General features: G+C 44.8%; 3 protein-coding genes across 9 annotated transcripts in view; 2 read left to right on the top strand and 1 right to left on the bottom strand.

Moving 5' to 3' along the window:
• ELP1 (elongator complex protein 1) overlaps positions 1–6,430 on the top strand; it is a 31,314-nt gene extending 24,884 nt beyond the window's left edge. Inside the window, exons 29-36 of the mRNA XM_027663674.1 lie at positions 515–577; positions 701–761; positions 1,536–1,649; positions 2,320–2,431; positions 3,548–3,675; positions 4,072–4,226; positions 5,252–5,330; positions 6,290–6,430. Coding sequence (XP_027519475.1) covers positions 515–577; positions 701–761; positions 1,536–1,649; positions 2,320–2,431; positions 3,548–3,675; positions 4,072–4,226; positions 5,252–5,330; positions 6,290–6,357 — 780 coding nt within the window. The 3' untranslated portion in view covers positions 6,358–6,430. The remainder of the gene's footprint in view (positions 1–514; positions 578–700; positions 762–1,535; positions 1,650–2,319; positions 2,432–3,547; positions 3,676–4,071; positions 4,227–5,251; positions 5,331–6,289) is intronic.
• A 3,704-nt stretch (positions 6,431–10,134) lies between these two features.
• APTX (aprataxin) lies at positions 10,135–18,206 on the bottom strand. Of its 6 annotated transcripts, none has more exons than XM_027663677.1 (8): positions 17,869–18,206; positions 17,017–17,288; positions 16,259–16,305; positions 14,775–15,110; positions 13,284–13,343; positions 11,687–11,913; positions 10,803–10,906; positions 10,135–10,507 (listed from the first exon to the last, which is right to left on the bottom strand). In XM_027663677.1, the coding sequence occupies exons 2-8, from the start codon at positions 17,282–17,284 to the stop codon at positions 10,353–10,355; spliced, it is 1,197 nt and encodes a 398-aa protein (XP_027519478.1). In that variant the 5' UTR covers positions 17,285–17,288; positions 17,869–18,206; the 3' UTR covers positions 10,135–10,352. The 6 variants fall into 6 exon arrangements, with proteins under 6 accessions (XP_027519478.1, XP_027519480.1, XP_027519481.1 ...); XM_027663679.1 differs by having other exon boundaries at positions 17,017–17,153; XM_027663680.1 differs by lacking the exon at positions 17,869–18,206 and adding an exon at positions 17,653–17,760 and having other exon boundaries at positions 17,017–17,153.
• A 197-nt stretch (positions 18,207–18,403) lies between these two features.
• Positions 18,404–25,974, top strand: DNAJA1 (DnaJ heat shock protein family (Hsp40) member A1). Of its 2 annotated transcripts, none has more exons than XM_027663682.1 (8): positions 18,404–18,644; positions 18,737–18,914; positions 20,031–20,135; positions 20,239–20,466; positions 21,842–21,956; positions 23,877–23,992; positions 24,513–24,613; positions 25,361–25,974. In XM_027663682.1, exons 1-8 carry the CDS (start codon positions 18,513–18,515, stop codon positions 25,577–25,579), a joined length of 1,194 nt encoding a protein of 397 aa, XP_027519483.1. In that variant the 5' UTR covers positions 18,404–18,512; the 3' UTR covers positions 25,580–25,974. The 2 variants fall into 2 exon arrangements, with proteins under 2 accessions (XP_027519483.1, XP_027519484.1); XM_027663683.1 differs by lacking the exon at positions 25,361–25,974 and adding an exon at positions 24,888–25,354 and having other exon boundaries at positions 18,411–18,644.
• Positions 25,975–26,759: the final 785 nt, after the last annotated feature.

The raw sequence follows: 26,759 nt of genomic DNA, 5'->3' as shown, positions 1-26,759 counted from the left end.
ATCACCCTCGTGTCTGTGCCCCAGTAATACCCTCTGTCAGGTAGATACACCATCTCTGTTTTCTCTATTCTCCTGCACCATATGTGACTCCATGCATGCTGACAGCAAAACAGTCTGTGCCCTCCCTTGGGGAGGGCAGAGCAGGTCCAGGTGATGCAGTGAGCAGGGTGGGGATAAACGCTGTGTCCCTGAGTTTTTCCACTCACGAAGCTGCCCGTGCTTTGATATGGAAACCTTTTGTCTCAGACAGCTGAAGCATGAGGGCTGGAGTAAGGAAGACAGAGTTCTAGAGGGGTTTCCCCTTACTGTGGGAGGAGTAACATAGTTGTGGTGGGTTTGTGGTTTTTGTTTGCTTGTTTGGCTTTTTTATGTCAACACTTCAAAGTACCTGGCATAGTAGCGTTTTCCTGTCTTGACTGTGATGCTGCTGCACAGAAGTATACATCTGAATAGCTGCTACCTGAATGTGTATTACTAGCATCAATAGCAGCCTGTGGTTGCTCTTTCCTTCTAGGACTATGAAGAGGCTGTTCTCCTGCTCTTAGAAGGAGCTCTTTGGGAAGATGCTTTAAGGCTGGTAAGACATTTCAGAGCACAAGAATTGTTGTGGAAAGGAAGTACTTGTTTAGAGTACAAGAACAAAGGGATGTGATCTGGGTTAGATCCTTAAATAATACATTCTTTCCTTTCCCTAATCCAGATTCACAAGTATGGTAGACTGGATATCTTGGAGACCAACTTGAAACCTGCTATTCTGGAAGGTGAATCTGCAAAAATCTGATCTCTGTGCTATAGAGGCTAAAGAAGGTCTTTACTGGGTCTGAGGGAAGTCACAGCATTCCAGTACTGGAAGCTGTGTGGAAGCTTTGTTCCACCTAACTGATGCATCTCAGTTAGCTGCGTTTGGCTCTACTCAATGCATATCGAAGCCCTGCAGTGTCATGGGCTCTCTTTAACTTAGTCAGGCTCCTCTTAAGCTTTTCCAGAGCTCACAGTCACAAACTGAAAAGGTGTCTGTGTGTGCATGTCCATGAACAAGCAGGACAGTCCTGGTTCCAGAGCACATGTGGCAGCAGGGCTACGAACTAGGAAAATGGGTAGCAGCTATAAGTTTTGAGTAGTTCTGAGGAAAAAAAATACTTGGTAGCTGTATTCTCCTATCCAGAGAAGATGTTTTGTTACCATTATTCATTGTTCTTCTTCTCAGATTATGGACTTTATTAGTTTAATTTTTTTTTTTTAGTTTAAATCTAATTAATGGAAAGAGACTTAGCCACAGAACTTTCTGGTCTTCGTGTATCAGAAACAAGACTCTTCTTCTAGAAAACACTTGTATGGCAGGTTAATTCACTCCACATCCAAGTGTATCTTGTTTGGTGGTCTCCTGTGTTATAAGCTTTGAATTTCCTTCTACTTGAGTCCTTTTGTGTGCTCTGTACCTGACTTCTGAGCTTCTTGAGGACTGTGCTTGTGTAAAAAATGCTTTTCTGTTTCTGTTGCACAAATGTTGATGTTCTGATTTTCTCAATGAGCAGCTCAGAAAAATCAGCTGATCTTCCTAGATTCTCAGAAAACAGCATTTCTTCGCTATAAGAGTCGCCTGCAAGTGGTCCGAGAGCTGAAGGAGAAGGCCTGTGAGAGCCTGCAGGGTTGGTATTGAAGTGCATATGACTTTATCCTGCATAAGTAACTGTGATCATCTTTTTCTTTGTGGTTTCCTTTTGCTCTGGTAGAGCTGTGCTCTCCCCCAGCTCCAGTAGCATCTCCAGCAGTAGAACAGCACTCTTCTCACACCCTGCTCATACCATACTTGGAATGTGGTTGTTTTGCCTCCCTTATTCTGTATTTTCAGTGCTGTCTTGTGTAACAGCTTTCATGGGATCAAAACGCACCTGAAAGCTCTTCAGAATAACACAGCGTTGTCTCCACAGTGCCATCTTGGCTGGGTGAGGCAGTGCTCTGCATGTCCTTTGTGCTGAGTACCTGTAGCCATATTCACCTGCCAGCTCACACAGGCTGAGGGGATTTTTCTGAAAGCGGAATGCTTTGTCCTGGTGCAGATCTGCTGCGCTGAGATTGCCATCCCTCTGATTTTGCTGTTCAGTATCACTGTCCCCACCAGGGAAAAGGAGCAGTGTTGTTCTCACAATTGCTGTTTCTTCTCGTGTGCTGGCTGAGTGGGATTGAGAGCCATAATGCTCCAGAACACCAGCAGGTAGAATGAATCTGCCCAGCAAACTACATTGATCACCCAGAGAGATAGCTTGAAATAACTCTGATCTTTTTCCATACTGTGACAATTGTTACCATGTTTTGCAGATTATGAAGTGCCAAATTGCCCAGAACTGGAGCTTTTCTCTGAAACCAGCAGTATTGTGACAGCCAGTGACATGAACAGCAAATATTCACACAGCAATTCAAGGATATCAGCGTAGGTATCTGCCTCCAAATTAGGTAGTGACTATTCTGGCATCAGCATTTGGCAGGTCAGCTTGCTCGTGCTTAGAATGCTCCTCCTTGCAGCTGTGTGTGCCTTGAAGCTGCTTTAATTACAGGCATTTCATAGTTATTTTAACTCCTGTTGGAAAGGAAAGAGCAGAAAATGCCAGAAGCTACTAGTGCAACTGAGTGCCCAGCAGAGGAGCTGTGAGCACAGACTCTGGGCAGGATCTGGCTCTGTGGGTGTTGGGCATGTTGCCAAAATAGCTGGCTGTAGAAAGCTTGACACAGAATACAGGCAGAGCCTCTCAAACGTTAACAGCTTTTGCGCATGACTTGTGTTCTTTGTCCCTGGTTCTGCACTTGGTGTGTGGGGGTTGCTGCTAAATCTCATACCGATGTCTTCCCACAGCGGGTGTCTGCGTTGTATTTCAGTGCTCTTAAGAATATGGGCTGCAGTGTAGGGTGGGGTGTGTTACAGGCTGGTGTAGTCTGTGGGACCACTTCTGAGTTCCCAGCTGAAATGCTGAAAAATACAATTGTGCGAAAACTGTGGGCTTTTTAGGGCACTTTTTTTTTTTTTTTTGCAGACCAGATGTAAAGAGAAAGAGAATGCAGCCTTAGTATTCAGCACACCTGTGCCAGAGTGTGCTGATCACTTGGGAACATTATACAGCTAAGTCTGGCCTATGATTTAAGTTGCTTTCCTGTGATAATGAGTAAGAGGCTCTGGAGACAGCAAAAATTAAAATGTGCACACACAAGTGCCAACCCTGATACCAGTGTTTCAAGTGGAGCTCATCTTTGCCTGATAGTGACTACTGCTTTGTGCTTAGAGTCATGCTTTAACCTTGCTGGAACACAGAGCAGTCTTTTTTGTGGTAGAGAAACAGTTTGACTCCTGTCTGGTGTTTCAGACCACAAAGGATATGGGTTGAGTAGCACTGAAAACTTTGTCACAGTGCTGAAGTTTACACAGTCCCCTGTCACTGTAGCAAGTAAGGACTTGAACAACAAGTCTCATGCACACTGTTGATGTTCCTTCAGCCTTACTTTGTTAACAGCCAGTCCTGCTGTGCATCCTGTAACTGAGTGCTCTCCTTTTCAGGCGATCCTCAAAGAATCGGCGCAAGGCAGAGCGTAAGAAATACAGCTTGAAGGAGGGGAGTCCTTTTGAAGATATTGCCCTTCTGGAAGTCCTGGGAGAAAATGTTCGTGCTGTTGAGTCTGTGAAGGGTAGGACACTTGGTGGTCTTAATCCACTCTGCTTGTGAGGACAGCTGAGGCACTGTGCCCCCTCTTTTTCTTATTGTGTGTGTTGGAAGGAAAAGTTGCCTGGTCCGTACAACTATCTATGTTGAACTTTGGTTTAGTTCCTCTGGCTCTGTGGTTGGAAGAACATGTGATAGTGTGAGCTCCCTGCATTTGAAATTTGGGAGCAGAGAAGCGAGGCCTTGTCTGTTTCGCTACAGGTTTGTCCTGCTTTTGTACTCCAGCACTGTGGGGATAGGGACAGAATGAGCTCTGAGTTGGCCACTCTCCTTCCTATGCACTGATAGCAAAGAAATGCAGCTGTTCATTTAGCATACCTGTGTTAATTGCTATTGCTTGTGTTTCTCTTCCCTCCTGCAGGAGATATACACATCCTTCTGAAGCAGCTTGTGCTCTTTGGTTATGATGAACAAGCTGGGGCACTGCAGCAAGTCCTGGAAGAGGTTTTGCAGTTGATGGAGACCTCAGTCCCAGAAATCTGGACTCCAGACCTGCAGCAGAGCTCTGTCAACCTGGTCTGTGCTCATCCACAATACCTGTCACACCTGCTATACAATACCAAGTGTTTACCAGTATTTTGTATTACTCAGCAAGAGCCCAGAATCCTTCCCTGGCTTTCAAAATCTGGTTTGCTTTTTTTTTCTGTAGAAGTTCAGTAGACATTCTGTGCAGTATCTGCCAAGTCAGTACACACTAGATGTGTACAACAGGTATAGCCTACTGTGTCCTTGCACTGAATGCCACTTTGGACATCCTGAGGCTTGTGTTACCTTGTCCTAGTGGTGACTTCTTTTTGTAAACTTTATTTTAAGCCATTTGTAGAACATGGGAACACTGTTTTCTCTTTTAGGCCTAATGGTAGAAGTGTTAACATAGCTTTTAAGTACAAGAGTAGTGGTTGTTCAACCTGGTGTTGTGAAGTGAAAAGCTACCAGACCAGTCAGTTTAGTCTGAACCAGTATATCATAAGGAGTATATTGCAAAAAGAAGGCTTATGTCAGGTTTCTAAGTTTCAGCTTAATGCAGAATAAGGAAATCACTAGGACTGTAGTTAGTTCCCTTCCAGAGTAAAAGTCTTTATTTCTAATAAGTGATTTCTGAGCGTTCACAGTGAACACAAGATGTTCCCCAACATCTTCTCCCTAACTGCTGATCAGCAGGACTCGTAAAGACAGATTAACATTCCTCTGTATGACAGGGAATTGAGACTCCCAAAAGAACTTTAAATATTGATGGTGCTGTAATGAAATTAGTACTGCCAAGTCATGACATTTACAGGGCTGTGAAGCAGTTGGTGCTGGGATAAGGGTTCTGTGTCCTTCAGAGCTGTGCGAAAGCAGTTTTCTTTCTTCCTCTATTTTAACTTTTCTGAGATATTACTGGACTTCATCACACATTCCTGGTTACATTGTACTCTGAGGTCTCCAGCAGGCAGGTGCTTCTGCTTTTGGACACTAACAGCAGAATTTCCTTTGAGGGTATCCCTGCTCTTAGCCTTGCTTAGTTCAGGTTGGAACATGGCTATTGCTTCTTATTACAGGCCTTGGGACCCAATTCAACTGCAAACAGCATTATGGCTGCCTACCAGCAGAAGAGGATGATGCCTCCTGTTGTACAAGGTTAGTTGAGGCTCTGAGTTAGGTGTGGATGTGAAATGTCAGTGAGGTTAGTGGGCTTTGAGGCTCTCCAACCATTGCTACCTGCCAGCAGTTGTACCAGTTATTCAGCTGTAGGCGTTTCTTGCTTTTCTTTGCAGTGTACTGTCCTGCCTCATGGCAAGTGAGCAGCCATCTTAACAAGGTTTATTTATTCCGAATTCCTGTGCTAAAACTGTCTCAGTTGTGCTCCTGGCTTCCTGTGTAATGTCAGTCTGTTGCAAGGGAATTGAAAATCTCATTTCTTAAGGAATGTGTTAAATAATTCTTCTTGTAACTTACCTGCTGAATTTTTCTGTCTGGCTTTGGCAGTCAGGCCAGGGTCTTGACCAGGGCAGGCTACAGCCTGTCATGTCACTTTGCCGTCTTGAAGTTCTTGCAGTTAATGCAAAATTAGGGCTGAGAGACCTAGCAAGAGCTTGTCCCAACTACCCTGTCTTCCCTCTTCCCCACTAGTCCTACAGTCTCTTCCCCTGCTAGTCCTGGAATTGCCTGGGGAAATCCTCTAATGAACCTCTAGATGTGACTTGCCTGTTGCCACTTGCCAGGGCTGGCTCCAGAAAAAACCTTGTGGCTCTTATTCACACCAGACAGAGAGAGCTGGCTGTTGTGTGTGATTGCCCAGTGACAGGTGAATGAATGGAGTTCTGCTTTGTGACACTGCTCGTTGCTTCTTCTTTCTGAACAGTAACAATAACTGAGAGGGGATTGATGTCACCCAGAGATTTTCTTGTGTAAGCAGCTCTGCTGGCAGCACTCCTCTGTGCAGGCTGGTGATCAGTCACTAAAGGGAAATTACAGATGTTGAGAGATTTCTCGGTCTCCTTTGATGTAAAGAAAAGTGAACTAAGTAGTTGACAGCTCTTGAAGAACCTGTATTGCTGTTACCCCCTGTTCTGACACTTGTTCCATTTGCCTTTCAGATCCAGATGTACTTACTCCACCAAAATTCAGTAAAAATCTACAGTGGAAACTGCATCTTCTGCAGTAACTAAAAGCCAAGGAATCCCTGTGAACTCTGAACTGTAACTTTTCATACAAGTTCATTATATCTTTACAGAAACTGTTGTTGTCCTGGCTTCTTGTTGTCCTGTCCTGTTCTTAGGGCTGTCCAAGTGAAGGGTCCCTCCACCTGATGCAGCTGTGACTGTGACCTCTATGGTGTCACACTCATGGAGACAGCCACTCACATCTCGCTGCAGAGGTGGTTTGTGAAGCTGGGGAGCAAAAGGGTGTGCAGCTCTGAGTGCTGCTGGCTGAATCCAACATCTCCCACCACTGTCCTCTCCCTTCTGGATGAAGCAATCCCACCAGAATGGGCTGTTTTCTCTGCCATCACTCCCTCCCATGGATGGGAATACATGCCATGATGACAGGCCACATTTTAAGCACTTCAGCCTGCTGTAGATCTCACCAGTAAGTCTGTACCAATAGCAAACTGTTGTAGTTGCTACACAAATTAACTGTTTTCTCTGCTGAAGCTGGATGTTGCTAATACCAGTTTTTCATCAGTATTGCTTTGTTACATCAGAGTGAACCCTGCAGTGCCAACAGCCATTGCTGTCCTGAAACGGTGCTCATTCACACCAGGGAAATCTTAGGCAGAGGAAAACGTGAATAAAAGCAGGGCAGGAGGTGTCAGTGTCATGCTCTGATGGGTAATACTACCTCATAATTACCTAACTAATTATCTGAGTTTAAAGAAGACGGACTAATGCTGCTGTATGGCACTGACAGATCAGCAGCTGTACCCTGATAATGCTGTGCACCATTGCAGAACTGTGTCATCTGGAAACTGGTCTCGTACCTGAGAGTTAGGTTTCACCCAAGAATACTTCTGTAATCTGATGCAAGCAGTAACAGCAGCAATTCTGGGAGCAGAGGAAGAGGGCAAGGCTGGAAAACCTTTCAGTGGTAGCAGCCCCCTCTGAGTTACTTTTGGCCCAACAGCTGCTCTGTTCAATGCAGGCCGTTTCAGGTGCTGAGGAAAAATGCCAGCAAAACCAAGGCACTTCCTGTCTGTTGGAAGTATTTAATGACAAAGTAGTGACCTGAGTTCTTACTGCACGGCATTAGCACATCCAGTGCTGCAGATCAGTGGGTTTGTGCCTTGTATCAGGATGGCTGTTTGGTCTTGTGCCCTGTATGTTGTGCTGGCTCGGGCTTGTTCGAGTGGAGTGGTAAAACACTCCTTCGTCAGGGTGAAGCATTGGAGTGCCTCTTGTTTCCAGCTGTTCTGAGTTATGTGGCCTGTCTGGGTGGTGTGGGGATGACTTCAGGCTGTTGTCAAGTACTGTGACTACACATTTAGTAACTTTAGGAGATAACGTGTGACGTCTAAGCTAGCATAATCTCAGTGATGCTACATGTAACAAAACCTTCATGGATGGGGAAACAGATGCAAAGTGTCACGGCCCCTTTCCACCGCAAGAGCTGAGGTTTTTCAGTAAGAGTACATGGATAAATAGGACTGGTGAGCAACAAGGACAGCAGAAATTCTTCAAACTTCATCTCATCATCTCTCTCCTTATCAGTGATTGGACACTGACACCAGAACAGCATGGCATAGTCCTCCAACTGAATCTTCACCTGCAAAATACACTCCAAAGTATCTTTGGCACAGTTTCAGTCCACCACTGCCATGTCTTACTGGCTGATGAGTGTTAAGGCTATGCTGCTATTCTGAAGTTCTCTTTCCAACAAAGATGTCTTTTTGGTTGCTCTCAGTCTCCTCTATGGGCTTACCAGCTGTGCATGAGAGGATGTGGGAAGGCCATAGCTTCCCTGCAAAGCCACATGAAGTAACCTGTGCCAATGTCTACAAATGCTGCTTTTGTTTCCCTCATGGCCCTGAGGCTGCCCTGAGTCACGGACATGAGCTGACCCTTGTGGCTCCAGCTGCATTTAACTGTGAATCGTGTGGCTTTCCCTTCTGGCCTGTGTCTGCCATGAGGAGGATCATGGTTCTCGAGCATTTGCAACTGGTCTTGGTCCAAAATAGTTCCCATTGCAAAACATCAGCACTACTTCATCTCTGGGGCCAGTTGAAGCCCTAGTTTGTATAAAGAGTGAATCCACAGACTGGCAGTGCTTTTGTTATTGTTTCTTACTCTAAGTTTTGCTTTCTAAATTAAGGCATATTATTAATAATGTCAGCAAAAGCTTAAGTGTGACTGGTGTTTGAAATTAGGCCAGAGCCAACCCCTCACACTTACTGTACCCCATTCTGGTGAAAGATGAATGGTTTAAGAAGAGATCTTGCAGAATGATTCATAAGAGAACAATAAATATTTTAAAGACCCAGAAAAGTGGGAAACAGCAAGGTGTTGCAGAATAGTTTGAAACAAGTAAAGAGATATCACAAACAGAGATCTGGAATTAGATACTGGACACTGCACTTGGCAATGTTCAGTAAGTTTTACTGAACTTAACTAAATGAGCTAAAAATGTGTCCTTTAGATGAACTTAGCTCATTATAATGTGAAAGCCACACCTCTAAAGCTTAGGTTACCCACATCCAAGTGAAAACGGCTACCTACTGAACATGCACAATAAATCTGAAATGCTTTGTACCTTTAAATTGAAAGAGGCAAAAGATTGTCCAATAGCTATTGAGTAGGCATGCATTTAGAAATTGGGTAACTCCAGGCTTCGGTATTTTGAAAATACAAACACCCTGCTTGGCTGTAACTGGGTGTGCTGGCTCTGAGGATTCACCACCCAGCACCCATCTCTGCGCTGGCATGAAATAAACTCGGTTCCTTGCACACCAGGTGAAAGAACCCATTTCTGGGGACAGTTCCATGACAGGAATGTCTTTGTTCTTTTCCAGCAGCAACAAGTTTACTATTTCCCCACTGGAGTGTGTACAGCAACATGCAGCTGCATGGGGGGACGGAAGAAGAGGACACCCTCTTCCCGCAAAATGCGTTATCAAGAGTTAGAAGCAGCATTTTCCTTGTGTAGCAAAAGCTCTGCATGCTCTTTTACTGAAAGCCATTTCACCCAGAAGGTATCTTACTTAACAAGTCAGAGCTGGGCTCAGGATGAAATTGAACTGTACACACCAGTTCTGGACCCAGAAACAGATTTTTATTAGTACTGCTCTGCTGCCTCTCTGCAAATTCACATCTTGAAAATAATCAAATGATTAGAGGCTCACCAAAATTCCAATAGGGAGAAACACAGCAGGATTAAACTACACAATTTCTGTACCAAACTCAACGTATGCAGACAAGCAACTGCAAACCTTGATAGTTTATTACTCTGGGGAGCAGTAAAGCTGATCATTTCCTATTATGCATGTATTTTTATATAAAAATGCTTAAATACATCTTTGTACATGAAAGACATTGTCTGCCCCACTTAAAGCCTGAGCAGTGGCTATCCTGCACCCTGGTGAGGGGCAAGGCCTGCTCCATAGCTGAGGGGAAGTTCAGCAGCACTGAAATGTCAAGCCATTCAGTGGCACAGCAAAGTGTGGATGCTATAGCTGATGCTCCTTCCCCTACACTGACAGCACATTCTGTCAGCCACACCAGCACCTGCAACATTATCACATAGCAGAAACTTCAGTGATAGGCAGCAGACATGACTAGAAAGACCTCTAAATCCTTTTCTCTGCATTCTCAGTAGAAACCTAGATCTGAGCTCAATTCAGCTTCTGAATTAAAATAAATCCTTTCATCCAAACAAAACACTTCTTCCAGACTTTTTGGCTCACATACAGATTAGTGTGGCTGTACCACAGCAAAGCTGCAAACGCACCTTCCATTTCAGAAATCACTTTATGTTTTTATTTGGTTGAAGGGGGGGTTGTTTTTTTGTCTCAGCTATTACAAAGTCAGTATGCTGCTGTTTTCAGGCTACTTTTCCCAACATTACATTTGTCATTCCAGTTAACAAATACACATTTCCACTTACATTTCGCAGTCTTTGTTTTGGCCTGAAATCCAAAGGCAGGTTGAGACACCATTTTCTGCAAAGTCATTTTGGCCAATGTTTCCTGAGATGTTCCTTTAACTGTGGGATTGTGGACAGCTGTTGTTTACAACGATGGCATCTGAGGGGCAGTTTGAGAAGCTCAGAGACGTGATCTTTCACCATCACTTTTCCCTTGCTTCTTACCATCTCTATCACATCTGGGGGAAATATAAAGAAACCAGAGGTACTGAGACCACATAGTGTCATGAAACACGTGACACTGCAAATCTTTGTGTACTGTTTTGCATGCACAGCATGTCATTGCTGCATTCTAATTTGAACCAGCCACAAAATGCACTATTACCTACTGCTACTCCCCAGTATCTGAAATGAAATAAAACCTTTCACTTTCTGCAAGAAAATGCATGGCTTACACATTTGTTTGGAAAAAAAGCCCAAAGCCAGGAGCTGGGAGTAGGATTACATGTTATGAAATACCTTTTCTAATATTACCTTGAGAGTTTAAGAAATAGTCGGTAGTAAAAGAGTTCCAGTGCTTTTTGGTTTTCAGGGCCACAGAATCAAAATCCTGGCTGATTACATGCAAATGCAGCTGACTGAAAGAAAAAACCAGATATGAGAGAAGAATGTTAATGCTTCAGGTTCTTTTGCAGTAGTATCAGTTGCAAACTGATGATTCAGCAGAGCTTTGTGGGTCAGTCTTGGCCCTCAGTCCCGGGACAGAAGAAACATAGTCTGTTCTGGAAGCACCATCTCTTGCCAAGCATTTCACTTAAACAGTCAAGGTCATTAGCCTGCATATTCCATTGGCTCCTCACTGCAGTCCATATGCCTACTAGTTTACAGAAAGGCAGAGAGGAGTTTTAATAAATCAAAGGTTTAAACTTCGTAGAGTAACTGAATGGGACTTGATCAATGACCAAAAGCTCCACTTAAGAACCAGAGAACAACTTAGGAGCACTGACTGCAATATCTAAGGCATTTGGATGCTCTGGGATCTGGACTTACACACAAAACTCAAATCCATGCTTGGTATCAGGCAGGACTTGACAGGCCCAAGAGTCAGTCTCTCATGCCACACTGGTGCCCTGGGATGGGGATGCCCTCGCACTTGGCACTGGGAGCTGGCTGGGGCTGGACCACAGGCATCCCACAGCCCCACCCCTCTGCCAGGGGAACCCAACAGGCATCTCCCACTGGACCCAAGACACTGTGTAGCCCATCAGCATCTATGCAGCAGTGTGCTGCACAGGACACCAAGCTGTTTGTGGTGCTCAGCTGTTCTCTAGCCATGTCAAATCACCTCACAGACTGAGCCCCAAATCTGTGTAACTGGAAGAACAGGGTCTCCACCTGATGACTCCTGCAGGTCTCACCTCATACTGGGGATAGCATGGTAACCCAGTCTGAACTCCAGGCTCTCTCTGGCAGGGCACTGTTCAATCATTTTTTTCCCAACTGCATGCATATGTTCCAGGAGTTCAAGATGGTCCCTGGTGACTGACTTCAGGCTGGAAATGGGGTCCCATGGTAAGATAAGCCAATGGTAACGTGCTTTGGGATATTTATCCTTAATGACCACAGTCCTTTCATCTTTGTAAACCTTGCAAAAAAAACAACTAGATTACTTTCTGATTGAAAGTTAACTATATTAATCCTATAAGCACTATATTTAGTGGTTTCTGAGATGTTATCCAAAGAGAACTTTTGCTGGAACTAAGTTGCTTCAGGATAAGTGCCCTCTTCCATAATATGCATTATGGAGTGGTGTTGCAGCATCCCTCTTCACATACTTTATAGAAGGAAAAAGCTTTCTATTCTTACATTTTATGCTTATATCTAGGGTCAAAAAAGCACTTTTTTGGTTAAGTGCTGTATGAAATTCCACTTCAGGGATGAAAATTAAGCTTCATGTTTAAAAAGTGAGTAAGAAGTTCAGTAACTTTATCATTCCCTACAGACAGACTCATTTGAAAGTGCTGGCAATTCCAGGACAATAAGCATCCAGTTCTACAACTGTATGCACTTCAACACTCCAGACTTGAATAAAAATAATAATAAATCAGTCAAGAAATAGGGCCTTCTGATAAGTTATCAGTTAAGTAAGCAACTGGCTCACAGGTTGGGCATAAAGAGTTATAGTGAGAGCAGTGACATCAGGCTGGTGACCTGTGACTAGTGGGGTTCCACAGGGTTCCATCTTAGGCCCTGTGCTCTTCACAATGTTCATAAATTACTTGGGTGCAGGACTTGAAGGAATACTAAGTAAGTTTGCTGATGACACTAAACTGGGAAAAGCTGTCGACTCCCTCCAGGGCAGAGAGACCCAGCAGAGAGACCCTGACAAATTCAGAGAGATGGGCAATCACCAAATGTATGAAGCTTAACAAGGGCAAGTGCCAGATTATGCACCTGGGACAGATAAACCTGCTTATCTGCAGAAGGTTAAAAGAAATTACCCAGGAAAATTCCTGTTGGCACAAAGAAACCAGGTGGAGGAGGAGCCAGGGGTCAGATCCTGTCCCCTGGCACAAAGGTATCAAAGTTAAGTTTGCTGGAAACCAGGAAACTGCACTATGCTTAGAAACAAGGCAGTGCTGACTACAGGAAAATGGAAACCTCCATGACTTGCTTCAAGCCACAACCCCATTTTAGTTGGCTTCCCTGAGGAAACAAAGCAACTGCATGGCTCACCTGCTCTTCCACCAACCTTTTTGAAGTCTGTTGGCCAAATCTGATAGTATAGAGAGCTCAAAGATAATCAAGATAATGACACTCTGTAAAATCAGTAATCTGCAATCTGCAAAATCATCCCCAATTAATTTTATTACAGAGAGAGATGCAAGTACAATTCAGCCCTCATGCAACACTCCACTGGTTAACCAGATTGTTAAAGTAAACTGAGGGAGTAATCAAGCTCATTTAGCTTTGCTAGACAGGAATCACTGTAAAGTACAAGTGTACAACCCTCACCTGCAATTTTGGATCTTGCATGGAGCTCTTTAGACCCTGACTCCAGTGTCCTAAATGTTCCTACAGCACAAAAGGAAAAAAATAAATTATAAGGCAGTTAAGCATCTGATTATATATTTTAAAGGATTCAGTCAGAAACACTCATTAGTATGTAACAGTAAAACAACAGCTGAATGACAGCTGAGTTATTTCCCTTCCATAAAATACCAACATATCTACTCCAACTGCCCCCAAAAAGCTACATTTGAAAACTTTTAACAAGATACCGTGAAGCTGAAAAGGTAAATCTTTCAAATGTTGGAAATTTAACATCAGGGAGCTCTAATTCTGTTTGAATTTAATAATCTGCATGCACATATCACGGCACAAGGCCCTCTGCTTCGGGGATCACCCGGGCCACAGGAAGTACAAAGATCTCCATTAACTGTCCTATCCCACACTGCTCTGCACAGAATAAAGTAGTTGTGGTGTGTGGCCCTACTCTTAGATGTACTGATTTTTTTGTATTGTGCAGTGGCTTGTAGAACAAACAAAAAAGGCACGGGAAGATCAAGCCAACAATAGCAGCTCTCTTCACTTGGTTACTGAACACTTAATAGAAGGGCTGCCTCGAGTGCACCGCTTTCAAAACAGATGTTTTATGTGTTGAGATCACTTTACAAGCATTATCAATGATGACCCTCAGCATATTTGTATAGAGGAAGATGTTCAAACATTATTATAGTGCTGGTGGAGAAACAGTGTGAATCATCTTATCTGCCGGCTCATTCCACAGATCTGGCCCCAGTGTAACTAGCCCAAATCCACAAATGAGGTAAGTGGTTAACCCACTGCCACCTGAGACCGATATTTTGTCCTGAGGGGTTTCATTTCTGTGCCTTCTCCTCCACCAAATGCACTAGTTCCAAATGCATTAAGCAGTCTTTTATTTTGTCTGTGTTCACAGGGCTAAAAACTCCCTTTCAAATGATTCTAGCTGGTTACATTCATTAATGTAAAAATGGTTTTACTGAAAGGAACGAACAAAGCAGGAGGGGAAAAAAAACCCCACACAATTAAAAACAAACAAAACAAAAAAGTCTCAAGTTGTTCTATTCTTTGTGTGTTTGCTTTTAGACAGCAAGAGCCGGGACAGTATCCTTGGGTGACTCCAGCTAAATAGAGTTCATGTGGACTATCCTTCTAGAAGAAACTGCAACAGAAACCAGAAACTAAATCCTCACTTGCTACAAGCAAGCTCCCTCACACACACCCAACCCTCAGCTCAGGTTAGAAGGGGTCCCAAGTAACTGTCTCAGGGCCTGGATGATGCCAGGAGCACAGTCCTTGCATCAGCACAGATCAGCTTACATGCTCTGTATGCTCTGAGGATCCGTGTTCACCAAAGACACCTCCCCACCACTAGAATCCACAAAAGTAAAAGATCAAAGTCCTCATGGAGGAGACAACCCCAGAACAATCAGCACTATATAATCAGTACTAATACAAAACATTTGCCTTTTTGCTTGAGGTTCCTTCGTGTGGAGATACACTGGTAGTGCTTAGCTTGGGATTTGCAGAACTGCCTTGTGTATCCACCACCTCCATCTTCATTGTTTTTCTGGGCACAAGCTCTGCATCATCATTCTCACAGGAGTCCTCATGTGGCATCTTGTGGGTTTCTGTTTTCTCTTCCACTTCTGTAACAGTTTTCCCTGACTCTTCCGCAAATTGCACCGTGTAGGGGTAAAGATTATTCACAATATGCAGAACTTGGCCTGGCTTCATTTTCACCACTTCATCCTTGCCAATATTCACAAGATCAACACTACTTGGGTTGACCCCTATCTTTGGTAGACAGAAAAAGGAAAAAACAGTAGCAAATGATGTTTTAAGTGGAATCGCCAGCTTCCGCCCCATTCTCCTGGAATACCACTCACTATCCTGGAAAGCAAATCCATTTCATATTCACTGCCCCCCCTGCCCACATCAGCCCGCTCTAGAGGACCAGGGAAGTCCAGCTGTCTATGGCCAGTCTTACACTCACAGCTGTCAGCACACAGCCTCAGGGACGTGGTGTCACAGGGAGCCCTCAGGTCTGCAAAGGTGACAACAGAGTTACAGCACGACTCACGCCACATATCCCACAGCAGCAACTATTTCTGAGCAGTGACAGTGGTTTTAACAAATTATTTTAGTCCAATCACACGTGGTGTGGGCAACCCACAGTGACTGCCTGATAGATGGATTTTGCCCCATTGTGAGGGTGACCCTAGGAAAACTGGGACTCTTCAGAAAAATGCTTTTGGTAAATGTTTATGCCTGAAACACGCTTTGGGAAACCAGCTTCCTCCTGTGACTGTTAAATTCTGTCACAAAGAATTTCTATAGCTTCGTCACAGCAGTGCCTGCTTGCTTCACAAGACTGGTGCTGGGCCTTGTAAGTGTGAGGGAGTGGCCCTGCACCCATCCAGCTGGTAACATGAGAATGCCTTCAGTGCTATCTCACATCCATCCTACCCCTTCTCAGAAGTAACCACGTCTTTGGCTCTTATCAGCCATCAAAACAAAACTGTGTGGTTCCACCAACACAAGAATTTCAACCTCAACTGAAGAGCTGCCTCAGCTTGAGAAATTTAAGGCTCAGGAGGCAGATAAGCAAGTTTAGGGGAAGGACTCCAAAATCTCCCAAATGCAGCACCTGGAAGAACTCATGCAGGATTCACAGTAGCATTCCCTGATGCTGCAAGTCTGTCTGTCTTTAGACTGGCACATATTTGGAAGGAATAGTGCAGTCTGTCACTGAGGTGCACAAAGAAAAAGATCACTTATGAGGACCACTTGCTGTGTTCTCCTTTGGTGATAAACCAGCTCCAGGTCCTTCAGATGCAGTGATCAGTGATCAGAATCATCAGCTGGAGCATTTGTGGAGTTAAGTACAACAATCATCCCAGTAAGTATCATAAATATTGTATAATCCACGCATAAAGACATACCTGCTTAACTGTGACATATCCCTTGTTATAATCTGCTTTTAACTGAACTGGCAAAAGAGAAAGAACAAAGTGTCACAAAACAGTGTAAATAAAAAAAACTCTGATGAACCCCCCAGTGCAGAAAATACTCCTCTATTTGAAGGACTGCTTCCTTCTGAAGCTGACTGCTGTGAATGTACGCAAAGAGCACTTCTGCCTCATCTCCTCCCAGAACCACAGGCAAAACAGAACCAGCCCAAGCACAGAGCCACACCATGACCAGCAAAATTACTTCAGAAGAAAGTGGAATGTTTGGAGGTCTTCTACATGTTCTTACCAGCTCTCTGTGACAATAAGGCATGCAGCAGGACTGTGTCCAGAGGGACGAAAAATAAGGCAGGGAAGATCTGCCGTATTTTACACATCACAGGTACTTTCATATATTCTCCAAAAGCATGTTATTTTATGTATAGAATAACAAGTCATACCAAAAATCAGCTGTTGGAGTACTAGGCAGAAGTGCCACTCACAAATCAGGGCAGTGGAACACAACAGTGGGCCTGGGAACTCACGCTGAGATTCAGTGCTTTAGTTTATGAAGGTGAACGTCCTGTCTTTGGGTGTCTCTGATTTTTCAGGACCCAGAGATCTCCCTAAGTGCTTACTGAAAAAGCTTGATGACTTCAAGAACCAGGCAACCCTACAGACCACACAGAGGAAGGAGGTAAGTTCAGTTGCTGCTGCATGTGGAAAGCAGGATTTGGGCTAAGCCGCCTTACCTTGCTGCCGTGAACACTTCTTATCCGTTATCCCAGTCTCTGGGCCACGCCCAATTACCACTGCTTGCAAGTGTGGCAGTTTCACTCGCTGACTGCGTTTCTCCTTCCCCACGAGCCAGCACACACGCATGGCTGTGCTACAGAGCAAAATAAACAGTGTGTTACCAACACACCACTTCCCTAGAGGCCACCTTCCCGTGGAGCAGAGTCCAGGAATTTTGCTGCCAGCCCATCCATTAGCTGAGCCAGTTCTGCTAAATGGGTTCATGCTTCTGAAATTCAAGGCAAAGCACGGCATTAACACTCACATAACCTAAGAGCAGGAAGCTGTTGAAAGGGCAATGCTGTTTTCCTTCCTACGTTACCATACGTTCTCAAAACCATGGATCACATATAGGAAAAATCAATTGGATTGACGGTCCCATCCGACAGAAAAGCCTACCTACAAAGAAAGTGATTTGTTTCCCTCTGAATCAGAGTTGATTCAAGAGACTAACTTAAGCGCTAAAACAAAGAGAGCAGCAGAGAGGACGAGAGAGGGGGGATAGCTTCATCCAGCAACAGTCAGCACATGGATCATGCTATGAAACCCTCAGGTTTACGCTCATTTGATCCTGGACAGCAAAGATCCCTCACCCACCCCCTGCCCGGTGCTCGGCGTTGAGCGCTCCTCCTCCCAACTCTGTGGTGAGCCCACGCCGGCGGAAAGCAAGGCTCGGTCCCCAGTGCAGCACCGGCACTGTCACCACCCCCACCCCTCCCCATCCTCACGGTCCCCATCCCCTTGGCAACTACAGGCCCCGTTTCCATGGCAACCCCGGGTCGCACCCCCACCCCACCCCGCCCCCTTACCGCGCGCGCCTGCTGCCAATCGCCTGCTGCAGCGCGGCCCCCACGTGACCAGGCGGTGGCTGCCGCCGCGGCTCGTGGCGCGGCGCAGGCGCACCGAGCCCGCGCGCTCAAGGGGTGGACGCCGGGCCCTGGCGCAGGCGCAGTGGCGCGGAGCGGGCCGGGCCGCCGACAGGCCTGTGCGGCGGCGAGGCCAGACCCGCGTAGGACGGGGGCAGGGAAGGGGCGCGGAGCGGTGCCGGGAGGGCGGAGGAAGGGCTGACGCTGCTAGCCGGTGCCGCTCTGTGCCTTCCCTGAGGGGGGCGAGGCCCGACCGGCGCGCAGGCGCGACGCGATGCGCACGCGGGGCAGGGCGGGAGTCACCGCCCGCGCGGGGCGGGGCGGGGCCCGCGCGCGTTGTGGGCGGTGAGAGCGGGCGCTGATTGGCCAGCCGCGCTCCCCTCCTCAGCAGCCATTGGCGGGCCGCCCGCCCAGGCCCGGCGAGCTGCGGGGGCGGGACTTCCGGGGCGGGGCGGGGCGGGGCTGTGCGAAGAGCGGCGGGGCTGCGGGACCGGCCCGAACTTTCCAGAAGAGTCGGGAGCGGCGCCGCCAAGTGCGGGATCTCCGCCAGCAGCCCCGGTCGCCCCCCGCCGCCCCCCGCCGCCGCCATGGTGAAGGAGACCACCTACTACGACGTGCTGGGCGTGAAGCCCAACGCGTCCGCCGAGGAGCTGAAGAAGGCCTACCGCAAGCTCGCGCTCAAGTACCACCCGGACAAGAACCCCAATGAGGGCGAGAAGGTCGGGGCGGGGCGGGACAGGGCGGAGGGAGCGGGGCGGGGGTCCCGCCGGGGGGGCCCGCAGATGTCCGAGTGCCCGTGTCTTTCGCGCAGTTCAAGCAGATCTCCCAAGCCTACGAGGTGCTGTCGGACCCGAAGAAGAGGGAACTGTATGACAAAGGAGGCGAGCAGGCCATCAAGGAGGGCGGCTCCGGGGGCGGCTTCGGGTCCCCCATGGACATATTCGATATGTTCTTCGGCGGCGGAGGGAGGATGCAGCGAGAGAGACGAGGTAAGGTGCCGGCTCTCCGACAGTTTCTCAGGGTGCCCGCGGTGGCAGACAAATCAGAGTCTGCCATGAGAGTGCCCTGGATGTAAGAATTGAAAGAGAGTTAAAGGGAAGTTACAGACTTAATCTCAAAATCGAAGAAAACTGTTGTCCCTTAATGCCTGAGACTACAGGGGAGAGAGGACATTTGTCTCCTGTGGTGTTAGTTTGGTTTGCCGTCCCCTGTCAATCGCTAACCAGGTGTCATTGTGTTTGGGCAGCCTTTACCAGAGTGTAAGCCCAGCTGTCAATAGGCCAAATAGAAAATATAAGGGTTAAGTAGCTTAACGTGATTTGTTAGCCCTGATACTGTAAGTGTAGTGCTTAAATGTGAATTTCGTGTTTAATTGCAAGCAGCTGCCTCTGAATAAGGTATCAGAGTCAAATTCAGTCTGTGAAACCTTTTGTCTTCTTGCGCTGTTCAGTGGAGTTAAGTTGAAGCTGCACTAAAATGCTGTTCAGCAGTTAAGCTCCAGATTAATTACACTGGGAAAAATTCTAAACTGGTTAAGAGCAGTGTTGACCCCATCACCTCTTGGTGCAGATTTGGTGACAAAGGGAAGAAAAAAGAATTTGTATGAAAGTGTTATAGTGTTGTAGCAAAATACTCCTAGTAAGCCAGAGCTAAACTAAGCCTGCAGCACCTAAAGTTCTAAGGAATTCCTGAGTGCAAAAATGTAATTGCTTAATTCTGTTTCCAGAAAGTCCCCTGGTGAGAGGAAAAAGTGCTGGAGTACAGATTCCAGGCAGTGTCTCCCACTTCCTTATAGGACATATGCTCAGTGACCTTATTAAAACTGAGTCCTTCGTTATATAAGTTAAATGGCTGAGGTTCTGTATATTTTGTTTCTGTTACTGTCTTTGCTTTCACAGAAAGTCTCTTCTAAGGGCAAAGCCATTAGAATTGTTACCTAATTTGAAATCAGATGGGAAGGGGCTATTGACTAATGCCAGCAAAACAAGACAAAGTTCTATTGAAACAAAATGTTAAAACCCAAAGACCGTGTCGTGACTTGAGCATGGAGACATGGGAAGCTGGAGACCAAGCTTACAGACTTAAATATCTGTTTTCTTTTGCAGGTAAAAACGTGGTCCACCAGCTGTCAGTAAGTTTAGAAGATATGTACAATGGTGCGATGAGGAAACTTGCACTGCAGAAAAACGTTATCTGTGACAAATGTGAAGGTAACTGTGAAACTGAAACTAAACATAAGTTGCTTTTAAAGTTATCGGCGTGGGGTTTTTTTCTGGCAGCACATAACGGTCTGTCTTCAAATTTCATTGTCAGGTCGTGGTGGCAAGAAGGGGGCAGTAGAATGCTGCCCTAATTGCAGGGGATCAGGCATGCAGATCAGAATTCACCAGATCGGGCCAGGAATGGTGCAGCAAATCCAGTCTGTGTGCATGGAGTGTCAGGGGCACGGAGAGCGTATCAGCCCCAAGGACCGGTGTAAGAGCTGCAATGGCAGGAAAATTGTTAGAGAGAAGAAGATCCTAGAAGTGCACATTGACAAAGGTGAGGTGTCTTACTAAGGTGAAGTATTGAACTTGGATGTACTGACTGACTTTGCAGCTCTAAAACAGAAGCTTTAGAAAATACATGGTGTTTATTTGGTAACACTGATGAATACACATACAGTAAAGTTGCCTGTTGCTGTCTTTTTTGAAGTGGGAGACTTTTTTCTAGGAAAGGTTGACTACTTCTATGTTCCCTTCTAAAACCTGTGCACATAACTAAGAATGAATTTTAGAACCTGTACTATTGTAAGAGATGAATTATTGATGAGCTCACTGCAAGCACAGTTCATAGTCAGGAAGCCTAACCAGGTTTCACTGCCTGTAGGGAAACCCCGCAGACTCCGATCACTTCTGCTGTGTTTCAGTGTGAAGGGGAACCAGGTCTGCTACAGTAACAGGGCACTGAGACAGTGCTAAGCCTCTTGTGCTTAGCGTTCTGGTGGCTGCACAACCCTGACAGTGCTGCTCAGTGTAGGTACTCCTTCCCTGCCTGGCAAAATGCAGCTCCACACACAGACCCTCACAGTGGTGGGTGAACGTGGCAGTATTGGATGGCAGATGCACCTCTATTGAGGGGGCTGCTCTAAAGCTGGTGGGAGAAGTCTCTGGAGTAGTCTAGCTTCTAAGACAGAGCAAGCTTACAACACGTGGCTTCTACAGGCTTGCTCCTGATTATCAGCTGCAACTGCTGTATGTGTAAGCATAGCTTGTGCAATGCTGAATTTGTTTTTAACAAGGAAAATCGTACAATAATAGTAAATATGAGGACTAAGAGGGATATAATACTGATATTTTGAACAGGAAAATCTCTGAGAAGAGTGTCTTTTCCCTTCTAGAAAAATAGGCTTATTTAGCATTAGGAAGCTAGAAGTTTTGGTAGACACACTTTTTTGTGGGTGAAAGGAGTGTCTGACACGAGGGTTACAGTCCACTTGAAGTGCTTCTTCGACTTGGCAGGCACTGAGATGATGTTTCATAAGGGGATGTGCCACGTATTTCTAAAACTGAAGTAACTTATTGGTCACTTGCTCTCAAAATGGAGTTTGTACACAGTGTTGGTGTTTTATTTTTAGTACCTGTGTGTATAATGAAAATTTTATGGTATTCCCCTTAAAGAGTTTTATCTTGGTGGTTGTTTTGACAGTACAATTAAGCTTAGTGACCTTTAGCCATAATATTGATTCAGATTAGCCAACACTAAGGTTGGACACGTGAGTGGATTAAAAACAAAAAGAATTCTTCAAGGGAAGATCCTGATGTTCTTGTTTAAAGATCCAGAGATTGCTTGATACCAGCTTCTGTCTATAAAAGTATTTCTTGTTGGTGCTTTTCACTTAAAAATAAGGAAAATGTTTATTTCTTTTCTGCAATAGGAATGAAGGATGGTCAGAAAATAACATTCCATGGTGAAGGGGACCAAGAGCCAGGTCTGGAGCCAGGGGATATTATTATTGTACTGGATCAAAAAGACCACTCTGTATTTACAAGGTAAAAACTCTTGAATCCTCTTGTGTTAACTTCTGGTACCTACTGGAGTGTCAGTGGATATGATCATGTGACTGGAACTCACTGAGTTTGTTTGGGTGGCCAGAGGAGCACCGAGGTGCAGGAATTCTGGTGCAAATAGTCTCAACCACACTTGTGTTCTAATAGCATGAGAGAATTGTTTGTGAGCTTTGGCAGAGTAAGGAGATAGAAGGCAAACAGAACCAGTTATAGTAATTAAGACTTTACAGGTCTTTAATTTTAAGAACTCTTAAAATACTGAGATTTTGTGTGGTAGATTTGAGTATTTGTGACTCTTTCCTTGATCCCTTTGGGATGGTATTCTATTACTTAGCTCAGAAAATTACCGTTTCCTATAGGCAGCTGTTTATTGTCTGCTTGGCCTCAAGGCACGGAAAACTTGTGGTGTGTTCACGTTTGTTTGGGGATCTTACTTATGACAAACTCAGTGTAGCCTGCACCCTTCTGATCAAAGGTAGTTTCCCTCAATTCATTTCCTGCCTGAGTGCTGTGGGCAGGGTAGTTGGTCCTGCCTGTTTTTTTATTGTGAATGCAGAAGTGACTCAAGCAGCACTGACCACATCTCAGCTGTTTCACGTTCCCGGACAGTCCTGCTCAGTGCTGCACACCTCGCTCTTTCAGGTTACTGTTTGTGGAATTGGTCTGTGCAGTACATTTTGGCCCAGTTAAAAGCACTGCTGATCATCTCGCAGAAATACGTTGTACTTGATGTCGTGCTGCTTCTGTTCAGAGCAGTTAAAAGGGAATCAGTCGATTTAGACAAAGCATTTATTTGTTTCAGCACCGACCACTGACCTTGTAAATAGGAACAGTGAGCCAAAGGTTCTTGGGAAACCTGCGGCTGGCCTGCCTGACTATTTTGCATGGTGCTGAGCTCTTGAAGCTGGTGCCAGAATTCTGTGCCAAAGAACACTGAGCTCACAGGTTAAGAATCAGTTCTGTTTGCTTTGGATAAGCTTACTCAGCTGATTTTTCTTAACTTCCAGTGAAACCAGACACTGAATCAGATGTGCCGAACTGTTCTCATGGTTTCCTGGGTCTTGAAGTCAGAATTTTGCTAGATTATTTATGTCCATCTTTCTGCCCACTGCCTTCAGTTCTAGTGTCCTTAGATAACCCTTGATATTACTGGTTTTGTGGGGTTATGCTGAGGTCATGCTCTCCTGCAAGTGGGATGTTCCTCCTCTCCTGTCAGGAGTCTAAAATTAGAATTAGCTTTTCGTGCAAGTCTCCTTCCAGAGACCTTTCAAAACCAGGGTAAGTGCTACGAGTTCTTTGAATAGGCTGGACGATTTTGTAGCTTCTGAACATGTAAACTTCACTAGCACTGCCATACTGAAGCCACAACAGGCAGTAGTTAAAGGAATTCACACGATCTATTCCAGGTACTGCTTGGTGCTTTCTAAAAGGTACTTACATCATTACCCAGGGACCATCACCGTTTCAAACTTCCCTAGTAACAGATCTTCAAGAGTGAGTGTAACATGTTAACATAGAGTAAGGTGGTGCAATTAAGAAAATGAAGGTAGGGATTAATTGTTGCAGGGTTTATGAGGCTGAGAGATCATTTTTTTCTTTAGAATTGGAAAGGAACAGGGGAGTGAAACTGGATGCAAGTGAGCCTTGCTGTATGTATTTCTTTTCAATAAACACTTCTACACTTCAGTTAGCTTCATGTGATCAGTAATGGCTCTCAGTGTGGGTATCATTCCAGTAATTACTGGCTTGAAATGCTACATCAGTATTTGGTATTCTTTAAGTGCCTGACCTTCTATTAACGGTACAGCTTATTGTCATTTCCAACTTAAATACCGAGATTGGGTATGATCCTTTTGCTGTTTCTGCCTCTCTGTGACTGTCTTTTGATTGGTTCTGCCCTAGACGAGATGAAGATCTTCTTCTGGCTATGGATATTCAACTGGTGGAAGCACTCTGTGGCTTTCAAAAGCCTATCACAACGCTGGATAACAGAACTATCATTATTACCTCCCATCCTGGTAAGAGTTGCTTTACTTTCTGTTGGAAGTCCTAGCACAACGTGAATGTAAGCTGGAAACGAAAGGAACAGAAACATCCAGCTTAGATGTACAAGGGATGTATGCTGGTATCAAGCTCTTTTCCCTAGTCTTTGCAGTACAAATCATAAAATAAAAAAGGGAGTTTTGGAAAGCAGTCAGCAGTAACTTTTTCTTTGCATGACATAGTAACAGACCTTACCTCATGGACATACTTGTATCCTGAGGATACCTTATGAGAATTGAAGGGCGTGGGTCTCTGAAAACCACTTTTTCGGCCTTGCAAGTGATGGAACACTTAATAAATTTGTAAGTATGTTTCCTTTGGGAAGCATAACAAGGTTACAGGATTTAATTTAGTATCAACCTCCTTTCCTACTCAGATATGATAGAAACCTACATAAATATTAAAGGGACTTAAAACTAAAGCTGCTTCTGTTGCCTGTATGTATCTCTTCCCTTTTTTTGTGTGTGTGATCTTTTTGTTTTGCTTTGTTTTTAGGCCAGGTAGTTGAGCATGGGGCTATTAAGTGTGTGTTGAATGAAGGTATGCCAATTTATCGCAGACCATACGAAAAAGGACGTCTGATCATAGAATTCAGGGTAAGTGGGTCAACTCACTTCCATGGCGTAGTTCAGGACTAGAATATCTATCCAAAATTTAACCTCTAAGCATTACCTCAATCAAGAAGAGATACCAGTAATCAGATGTTCTGTTTTGGTGTTTGTATTTTACAATGAGTGAGAACATGTAATCCATCAAACAGAATTACAGTTCAGAACAAAGAGAGAACTTCCTGCACACTCTATGCTGAAAGTACCAGAGGAATTTCTTCAGTGACCTTGTGAATTTCCTTTTGTTTCACATATTCTTTAGGAAGGATGGATGAGTAACTTCAACTTCTGTGCTGGAGCAGAAGAGTAGGCTGGAAAATGATGATTTCTTCGCTGGGGAGAAGCTAATGCTGAGAGCTGTAGCAGCAGGCTCTGTCTGCTATGGCTTAGAAGATATTTAACCATATCTGTAATGTTAACATTTTGTGTTTATATATACAAATATATAGTTTTATGTGTTATTATATGTATTTTATATATACTCTGTTTCTAGGCTGATTCCAGAGGGCAGCCTGAGGCAGAAGAAATGTATTGGTTGAGTTGCCAGAGTTAGAAACTAACTTCATGCAGGCATTAAGAAATAGCTTAGTGATGTTGATAATTTCTTTAAGCTCTGGATTTAAGTGATCTGTGATGATAAAGCTGACTTTGGCAGATGTTTGACCTGTATGTAGGAGCGATGGTAAAAGACCAGTTCGGACAGACTTGAGTAACCCCAGTTCTTGATGATTTCAGGTCAACTTCCCAGAGAGTGGCTTCCTCTCCTCAGATAAGCTGTCTTTACTCGAAAAACTGCTACCTACAAGGCAGGAAATAGAAGAAACCGAGGAAATGGAACAGGTGGATTTAGTGGACTTTGATCCATCTCAAAAGAGGAAACACCACTATAATGGAGAAGTGTATGAAGATGATGAGCATCAGCCTAAAGGTGGTGTTCAGTGCCAGACATCGTAAATGGGCCAGTGAATAACTTGTGATGCTTGTTTTGTATGCAGTAGTGGATGAGTGAAGGACTACAGACAGTTCACCCTCACCTCCTGCTATATGTTGTTCTATCCAGCCATAGTTATTTCTAAAAGCATAAAGGAATAAACGAAATAATTAAACTGACTTTGCAATTTGTATAAAGCTCCAGGATGCAAGCTCCAATGAAGTTGATTGCACTTCACTCCTGACTCTTGGTCCAGAAAACTCCCTTACCTGCTTGTCTTTTCTTCCAAACCTTGTAATTCCTGTATGTGTGCAATTGCCCAGGCTTAAACTTTAAGATTCTGTGGTGTGCTTTTTAGGAATTTTAGATCTTATACTCTGTGAATAAAGTATGCACAAGTACTTACAACCCATGGTAAGACGTAGTTAAGTTTTGTACCAATTAGGATAACAATGTTTTGGGCTTAAACTGTTGTTTGTTAAATGGGCACTGGCTCTAATGCAGCCGTGTGATACATGAAGCTGACGTGGATGTGGTCAGTCTCCACAGCCCCAGTGAAGCCATGTGATCCACAAGCTCTCCACAGCTATTGCACTTAAGGTCAGATAGTCCCTTCCTGTGCCAGCACTAGTCCTGACCCCAGAGCTCGATGTGGAGCTTGCTTTGCTTCACCAGTGACTCCTGTTTTTGGCTGCTGTCCTGCACCACACTGCCTCTAGAGCCAGCGCTTGCTTGGAGCTTCCTTCGCTACTGCGAATTAGTGAACATCTCTAGGCTTTATCAGCACACATGTGGCTTGGGATCTGTCACACTGCTGCTTCATTTCCACCTTGATATCTGAAATCAGATACACACACAGTGGTGTGTCATGGAAAGCAGTGCTGGCCCTTTTGGTGGGTATATGTGATCCTGCAGAGGAGAGAAGTTTGGTGAATACAACCAGCCGATGCATATGGGATGTTCTGAAATTAATGTATTGTGTGCATTATTTTAAGCTGAATCTTGGAAATTCTGTATGAATGTTCTAATTATTGTAGATGAAGCGTTTCCGATATAATTACAAAATGGTTCATTGCCTCCTTTCTTAGACCAGATGTTGGTTTAAAGACACCACCCCCTTCTTTTTAGACAGCTATTCACAGAAAAAAATCTTAGCAAAAACCTTTCAGAAAATATGCTGAGAAGACAGGTCCAGATTTAACC

The sequence above is a fragment of the Corapipo altera genome, unplaced genomic scaffold (assembly GCF_003945725.1).
Source record: "Corapipo altera isolate COAL_440 unplaced genomic scaffold, ASM394572v1 61129, whole genome shotgun sequence".
NCBI lineage: Eukaryota > Metazoa > Chordata > Aves > Passeriformes > Pipridae > Corapipo > Corapipo altera.
Note: the sequence above shows the minus strand (reverse complement) of the source record. Positions and strands in the feature narration are given on the sequence as shown.

What these genes read in the sequence shown, in the direction of transcription:
- DNAJA1 (XM_027663682.1), top strand. Translation starts at nt 18,513, where the DNA reads ATGGTGAAGGAGACCACCTACTACGACGTGCTGGGCGTGAAGCCCAAC. An exon ending in TATCTGTGACAAATGTGAAG is followed by an intron (nt 20,136 to 20,238) that starts GTAACTGTGAAA and finishes TTTCATTGTCAG; the next exon opens with GTCGTGGTGGCAAGAAGGGG. An exon ending in GACCACTCTGTATTTACAAG is followed by an intron (nt 21,957 to 23,876) that starts GTAAAAACTCTT and finishes GTTCTGCCCTAG; the next exon opens with ACGAGATGAAGATCTTCTTC.
- APTX (XM_027663676.1), bottom strand. Translation starts at nt 17,314, where the DNA reads ATGCCGTGCTTTGCCTTGAATTTCAGAAGCATGAACCCATTTAGCAGA. An exon ending in GAAGTGTTCACGGCAGCAAG is followed by an intron (nt 16,306 to 17,016) that starts GTAAGGCGGCTT and finishes CTCTTTTGCCAG; the next exon opens with TTCAGTTAAAAGCAGATTAT. An exon ending in CTATTTCTTAAACTCTCAAG is followed by an intron (nt 10,508 to 10,802) that starts GTAATATTAGAA and finishes TATTTCCCCCAG; the next exon opens with ATGTGATAGAGATGGTAAGA.